The 8,208-nt window shown below is 45.4% G+C and overlaps 1 protein-coding gene across 3 annotated transcripts in view; it reads left to right on the top strand.

Annotated features, from left to right (window-relative positions):
• The window catches only part of l1cama (L1 cell adhesion molecule, paralog a), a 118,589-nt gene that overhangs the window by 62,383 nt on the left and 47,998 nt on the right, over nt 1-8,208 (top strand). For all 3 annotated transcript variants that reach the window (XM_090185298.1, XM_090185297.1, XM_090185296.1), the window contains exons 3-4: nt 3,256-3,358; nt 6,562-6,758. In XM_090185298.1, coding sequence (XP_090041424.1) covers nt 3,256-3,358; nt 6,562-6,758 — 300 coding nt within the window. The remainder of the gene's footprint in view (nt 1-3,255; nt 3,359-6,561; nt 6,759-8,208) is intronic.

Raw genomic sequence — 8,208 nt, 5'->3', positions numbered from 1 at the left:
AGTTAGTTCATAGGCCTTGACACTGTGATATACAGGCCTAAGACCGAGACAATAAGAAGTCACAGTGGCAGAATAAATTCAACCGCACATGTTTCATCACAAAACCGGACAGGAACATCTGTCCAGTGAAGTCCACAAAGCATATTGCATGTACAGTAACAGACTTACCGCATGGTCAAGCAAGTTCATGTTTCTACTAAACAACTATTGGTTAAGAACATCGAAGAGTTAACGCAAGTTGCAAAGAAAACAGGAGCTGCCTCCACTATTCCAGCACCATTTACACTTCAACATCATCAAATCACCTCTGCTCAGTCTAATACAGTGACCACTAAAAAATACCAAAAATAATTAATCAATAATCAACATGAGCTAAATATGATGTGTCTTTCCATGGTTCTGATTTATGTCTGCGTGAGTGTGTGCAAGTTGAAAACGTGTGTTTACTCCCCCTACTTGTAGAGAAACACCAACACCATCCTCCTCTCTTTCTTGTTGCCAAAACTGTCTGTTTTCACTCTGTGATACAGTACACTCTTTTAGTTTTTGTTGTCCTAGGCTACCTGGCTAAAATGCTTACTCACTAGGCTAATTTCCTTTCATGGGCAACGATTTGCCAGCTGGTTAACATGAGTCTACTACATCTAGCTACATGTTGAACTTCTATCCTCTCAGGTCAGAGGCCATATTATGAATTCATGGTTGGATCAGAATCGCCACTATAATCATTGGCCAATATGGAGAATTAAGTAAAACCACAAGACCAAATTAAAATCTCCATCCATGGCTAATTTAGGAAAGGGACAATTTAAGCTATCTAGCTAGCTAGCCACCGGAGGACAACAACAACTAGATGCAACAATTACAGTTTTTTTTTCTGTTAATGGCGTTTGGCTTTTGATGTGATGTGATTGGTGTGAAGCCAAATTCAAACCGGCTTCCCTTGAAACAGTTTCTTGGTGCGCCAGGACCATTCACAGTTGAGTTCACTCAGTTTAGCTAAACGCTGGATTCGCTATTATTGTATATATTTTTTATCAAGGGAGGCCAAATGCTTGTTGGCTTCCCTTGCATTCAATGCTTCGGGCGACAACAATGTCTTGCTCGTTTTGATCAGACAGCATCAGATAGATGGGCTACACATACTGAGACAGGGCGGCACAGTTTCGCTCGCTCGGATGCTTACTCCGTTGAGACACATTCAGTCTCTTGAAAATTGAAGGACAATTATGAAACACAGAGAGACGAAATCTAACTTTTTTTCCTGTACATTTTTGGGGGAAGCCTGGCTTCCATTAGCACCCATAAATACATGCCACTGCCTGTCTGCCTCTCTCTGTCTCCCTCCCTGTCCTTGACCTTTGCTCATTGGTCTGTCCGCCTCCCGATCCCTCTGTTTCTTCCTCTGTGTCTCTCTCTGTCTCTCCCTCATACTTCCATCTCACCCTCTGCTTCTCTTTTCATCCCTCCTCTCTATCCTTCCCTTCATTTCTCCTCCCTTCATCTCTTGCCTTCCTTTGACCATTTACCTACTCATGTTCCATAATGTAAATGTATCCTTGAGACTGGGTCTGTCTTTTTCATTCAGAGTCAAATCAGAACCCAACCAACAAGTACCATTGACCTCTAGAGAATGTAGTTCACACTGGCAAAAACAATTGAAAAAAGACAACAATTTTCCAGCCCACATACTGAAAACACTGAACATGAAAAACCAACAGGCGTCATAAATAAGGTGCAAAGGAAGGGTATATTACTGGAAACTTACAAAGTTTACCAGTAAATTACCAGCATTTTTTTCTGTCAAGGATTTTATGTAATGTATCACAAGACATCTAGTGGCCCCTTTGGGTACTTCAGATTATCACAGGTGACTGGAATGATCTCTGGTCCTCTGTGTGGCCTTATTACATGTAAAATATATGAAAGAAGATGATTTAAAAAAAAGACAAAGTTGTAAAACCTAAATATAAACCATTAAAATTTTTTAAAAAAAAATAAAGACAGTCCAAACCTCTGTATATATTTTTACAAACTTGTATTTATTTTACTATGTTCATATGTTTTGTTGTCCTTGTTTTGGTGTCAAACTGGTGGCAGTTGTGAAAAAAGTCAATAGTTTGAAGAGTTGCCAAAATAATGGCAAGAACCATATGGTATATCCACTAGAAATACTACGTGAATATGACAAAAAAAAATGTTTTAAGTTAAAGTATAAATTACCAAAGTCACGATAGATAACATACATTTCTGTTAAATACCAAAATTATAGAAGATTCCTTTAACTTTGGTAAATGACATTTGCATCCCTAGTCATACAACATATGGCAATAGAGAATGTATAGAATATGGCTATTGTCCCAAATGGCTCCCTATATAATGCACCACCTTTGACCAGAGCCCTAAGGGAAAAGGGTGCCATTTTGGATAAAGTTACCATGTTCTTTATCTCTGAACCACGTCCTAGTATGTAGGGTTTTATGAGTCCTAGTATGTAGGGTTTTATGAGTCCTAGTATGTAGGGTTTTATGAGTCCTAGTATGTAGGGTTTTATGAGTCCTAGTATGTAGGGTTTTATGAGTCCTAGTATGTAGGGTTTTATGAGTCCTAGTATGTAGGGTTTTATGAGTCCTAGTATGTAGGGTTTTATGAGTCGGATATGAGTGGGTGTTTAATGATCATAACAGTACATCATAATAGTAGAAAGAGGAATCACTCATCTTTTTCTACATTATCTCCTCTCATCCCCAAGGCCCTGTCTTTTCTACCACTCAGCTAATGTAATATATATATTACACTACTGTCTCCTTAGCATTGATATACACCATGACTTTCCTCTGTTCTCAACCCATTCTCTCCCCGTCCCCATCTCTCCATTTCCGTCTATTCTCGTGGGGGACTTTAGTGACATGAATGACTACATTCCCCCATTATGTTTCAGGAAATGGAAATGACTGCTCTCACTGAGTCCCTCTGTGAGACAGCTCCTGTCAGTGGCAGTAGGACTGTCGATTCTAGTTGGTGGGCTATTAACCCCTGTGTGAGTCAGAATATAGGTAGCACAGCTGAGCTGTAGGGTGGTGGGCTGTAGTTAGTAGGACTATGGGCTTTAGGACTGTGTGGGGTGGCAGGTAGCCTAGCGGTTAAGAGCATTTGGGCCAGTAACAAAAAGGTTTCTGGTTCGAATACCTGAGCCGATTAGGTGAAAAATCTATCGATGTGTGTGTGTGCTAACTTTGTGTCTCTCCCGTCCAGTTAAGAAACCCCCAGTGATCACCACCCAGCCTGAGTCCATCACTGTGTTCGGTGCTGAAGACATCCTCCTGACCTGCGAAGCATCAGGGAACCCTCCTCCCGAGTTAGTTACCTAACACCAAACCCTTAGAAAAAAACTGCAGTTAATATAAAGTGCAGTGTGTTCCAATTACCACACTTCACTGCTATAACTACAGTAGAAATGTGATCTGTTTTTCTTAACTGTTTTGTAAGGAACATGACATGTAGTTTTTCAGACATCTAGAAATGTTCCATTAGAATTGCATGAGAGCACAGCTCCTCAGTCACAGGCTTGCATTCCAAATGACACACTATTACCTTTAAAGTGGACTACTTTTCACATGGGCACTGGTTTAGGGAATAGTGTGCTATTTGGGATGTATTCCCACTACTTATTGTAATGAACATGAGAGGAGACAGAGAGGTGGTTTCAAGTGCAGAAGGGCATACACAGGAGGAAGCAGGTAGCTGGGTCCAGGGGCAGGCAGAAGGTCATACACAGGAGGAAGCAGGTAGCTGGGTCCAGGGGCAGGCAGAAGGTCATACACAGGAGGAAGCAGGTAGATGAGTCCAGGGGCAGGCAGAAGGTCATACACAGGAGGAGGCAGGAAGCTGGGTCCAGGGGCAGGCAGAAGGTCATACACAGGAGGCGGCAGGTAGCTGGGTCCAGGGGCAGGCAGAAGGTCATACACAGGAGGAAGCAGGTAGCTGGGTCCAGGGGCAGGCAGAAGGTCATACACAGGAGGAAGCAGGTAGCTGGGTCCAGGGGCAGGCAGAAGGTCATACACAGGAGGAAGCAGGTAGATGAGTCCAGGGGCAGGCAGAAGGTCATACACAGGAGGAGGCAGGAAGCTGGGTCCAGGGGCAGGCAGAAGGTCATATACAGGAGGCGGCAGGTAGCTGGGTCCAGGGGCAGGCAGAAGGTCATACACAGGAGGAAGCAGGTAGATGAGTCCAGGGGCAGGCAGAAGGTCATACACAGGAGGAGGCAGGAAGCTGGGTCCAGGGGCAGGCAGAAGGTCATACACAGGAGGCGGCAAGTAGCTGGGTCCAGGGGCAGGCAGAAGGTCATACACAGGAGGAAGCAGGTAGATGAGTCCAGGGGCAGGCAGAAGGTCATACACAGGAGGAGGCAGGAAGCTGGGTCCAGGGGCAGGCAGAAGGTCATACACAGGAGGCGGCAGGTAGCTGGGTCCAGGGGCAGGCAGAAGGTCATACACAGGAGGAGGCAGGGTCCAGGGGCAGGCAGAAGGTCATACACAGGAGGAGGCAGGTAGCTGGGTCCAGGGGCAGGCAGAAGGTCATACACAGGAGGAGGCAGGGTCCAGGGGCAGGCAGAAGGTCATACACAGGAGGAGGCAGGTAGCTGGGTCCAGGGGCAGGCAGAAGGTCATACACAGGAGGAGGCAGGGTCCAGGGGCAGGCAGAAGGTCATACACAGGAGGCGGCAGGTAGCTGGGTCCAGGGGCAGGCAGAAGGTCATACACAGGAGGCGGCAGGTAGCTGGGTCCAGGGGCAGGCAGAAGGTCATACACAGGAGGAGGCAGGAAGCTGGGTCCAGGGGCAGGCAGAAGGTCATACACAGGAGGAGGCAGGGTCCAGGGGCAGGCAGAAGGTCATACACAGGAGGAGGCAGGTAGCTGGGTCCAGGGGCAGGCAGAAGGTCATACACAGGAGGAGGCAGGGTCCAGGGGCAGGCAGAAGGTCATACACAGGAGGAGGCAGGTAGCTGGGTCCAGGGGCAGGCAGAAGGTCATACACAGGAGGAGGCAGGGTCCAGGGGCAGGCAGAAGGTCATACACAGGAGGAGGCAGGTAGCTGGGTCCAGGGGCAGGCAGAAGGTCATACACAGGAGGAGGCAGGGTCCAGGGGCAGACAGAAGGTCATACACAGGAGGAGGCAGGGTCCAGGGGCAGGCAGAAGGTCATACACAGGAGGAGGCAGGGTCCAGGGGCAGGCAGAAGGTCATACACAGGAGGAGGCAGGGTCCAGGGGCAGGCAGAAGGTCATACACAGGAGGTCCAAAAGGACAACAGTACAGGCAGGGAAAAGGTTAGTAACGTAGTCCAGGCAATAGGTAGATAACATGACATCTGATAACCGATAACGATAACATGAAATCTGATAACCGATAACGATAACATGAAATCTGATAACCGATAACGATAACATGAAATCTGATAACCGATAACGATAACATGAAATCTGATAACCGATAACGATAACATGACATCTGATAACCGATAACGATAACATGAAATCTGATAACCGATAACGATAACATGAAATCTGATAACCGATAACGATAACATGAAATCTGATAACCGATAACGATAACATGAAATCTGATAACCGATAACGATAACATGAAATCTGATAACCGATAACGATAACATGAAATCTGATAACCGATAACGATAACATGAAATCTGATAACCGATAACGATAACATGAAATCTGATAACCGATAACGATAACATGAAATCTGATAACCGATAACGATAACATGAAATCTGATAACCGATAACGATAACATGACATCTGATAACCGATAACGATAACATGAAATCTGATAACCGATAACGATAACATGAAATCTGATAACCGATAACGATAACATGAAATCTGATAACCGATAACGATAACATGAAATCTGATAACCGATAACGATAACATGAAATCTGATAACCGATAACGATAACATGAAATCCGGTGTCGTTAGTGAGACAGGCAATAACTATTATGCATGGGAGGAGTAAATCACAGGAAACCCAGCTCTCATAAAGACATGTGTCACAAAACAAACAACACCTCACAGTGACGGGGTGCAAACAACTGAACTAAATAGTTTGTGATAATGACATACAGGTGTGTGAACGTGTGATTAGAATTCAGGTGATTGGGATCTGGAGAGTGAGCTGTGTTCAGGGAATCTAGGTGTTTGAGAGTGGAAGCTGGAAAGTGGGCTGGAATGTGAGCTGCGTTCAGGGGATCTATGTGTCTTAGGGTGTAAGTTGGAAGCAGACATTACACTTACTACAGCAAGGGAGACATGTAATTTTACACTCAAGGGACTGTGTCATTTTGTCTCTGCTTGTACTAGGTGGAACAAAAGCTCAATTTGTAGAAGAAGAGATGTATATTGACACGACAGTACAGAAGGCTCAGACTCATTCCTCTATTCAACTCAAACAGAGTTGATTGCAGGATTAAGCTGTCTTTAACTCTCTGTCTCTCTGCCTCTCTCTTTATTTCTCTTGCTCTCCCGCTCCCTCCCTCTCTCAGTTTCCGCTGGACTAAAGATGGGGAAGAATTTATCCCTGCCAATGACCCGGGCCTGTCGGTGTCTCCGGGTTCTGGAACCTTCATGAAAACCGGGGTGGTGTCAGGCCCCATTAGCCAATACAAGGGCAAATACAGCTGCTACGCTGAAAACGCATTAGGAACTGCTGTGTCTAACGAGGTCCAGCTCATCACTGAGAGTGAGTAAAGCAGAAACTCCAGTCCAACATTCCAATGACCACCAACTATGTTTTGTTCCAATATCCATACTAGTACAACAGCTACAGTGCATCCCCATTACATTGATTCTTTTTTTTGTATTATGCTAGTGTGGAGATTTGAACAGCTTGGAACTTGAACATTCTTCCTTTTTTGCACATTAGTAGATCCCTTGGCTTGTGTCTGCTGCTGACAATCAGTAGATGAATAATTGTGAAATCTCCCTCACAGAGAGACAAAGTAACACTGTGTGAGGGACAAGGTTAACCAAAACATTTCCATCACTTCTTTCATAAATCTTTCTAGATTTGAGAGGTTTTTAATGTCAAGGTGTGGAAATGTAGGTTGAGACATAATGCAGCTGCTGATAAAAGTCTTTGTGTCCTACATTTAATTTAGAATGGATATTATTTTAGCAAAGCTATTGGTTTCTTTATGGACAATAACATAACAATTTCTAGTGCCATGATAAGAGCCCCCTATAAAGCTGAGTGTGTTTTATAGAGCACTGTTGACAACACGTGTGCTACTGAGGTTTAACACGTATATCCTGCTTACCTTCACCGGAAACACACACTCACACACACACAAAAAGAAAACCAGCCCCGTCGCGGACACCGATATCTTGCTTCCAGACAAATTAAACAACTTCTTTGCTCGCTTTGAGGACAATACAGTGCCACTGACACGGCCAGCTACCAAAACATGAGGGCTCTCCTTCACTGCAGCCAACGTGAGTAAAACATTTAAACGTGTTAACCCTTGCAAGCCTGCCGGCCCAGATGGCATCCTCAGCCGCATCCTCAGAGCATGCGCAAACCAGCTGGCTGGTGTGTTTACGGACATATTCAATCAATCCCTATCCCAGTCTGCTGATCCCACATGCTTCAAGAGGGCCACCATTGTTCCTGTTCCCAAGAAAGCTAAGGTAACTGAGCTAAACGACTACCGCCCCGTAGCACTCACTTCCATCATCATGAAGTGCTTTGAGAGACTAGTCAAGGATCATATCACCTCCACCCTACCTGACACCCTAGACCCACTCCAATTTGATTACCGCCCCAATAGGTCCATAGACGACGCAATCGCAATCACACTGCACACCGCCCTATCCCATCTGGACAAGAGGAATACCTATGTAAGAATGCTGTTCATCGATTACAGCTCAGCATTTAACACCATAGTACCCTCCAAACTCATCATTAAGCTCAAGACCCCGGGTCTCGACCCCTCCTTGTGCAACTGGGTCCTGGACTTCCTGACGGGCCACCCCCAGGTGGTGAGGGTAGGAAACATCTCCACCCCGCTGATCCCTAACACTGGGGCCCCACAAAGGTTCTCAGCCCTCTTCTGTACACCCTGTTCACCCACGACTGCGTGGCCACGCACGCCTTCAACTCAATCATCAAGTTTGCAGACGACACTACAGTG

Source organism: Oncorhynchus mykiss, chromosome 9 (genome assembly GCF_057628025.1).
Source record: "Oncorhynchus mykiss isolate SJ-2025 chromosome 9, ASM5762802v1, whole genome shotgun sequence".
Taxonomy (NCBI): Eukaryota; Metazoa; Chordata; class Actinopteri; order Salmoniformes; family Salmonidae; genus Oncorhynchus; species Oncorhynchus mykiss.
This window is presented reverse-complemented; position numbering and strand designations above follow the sequence as displayed.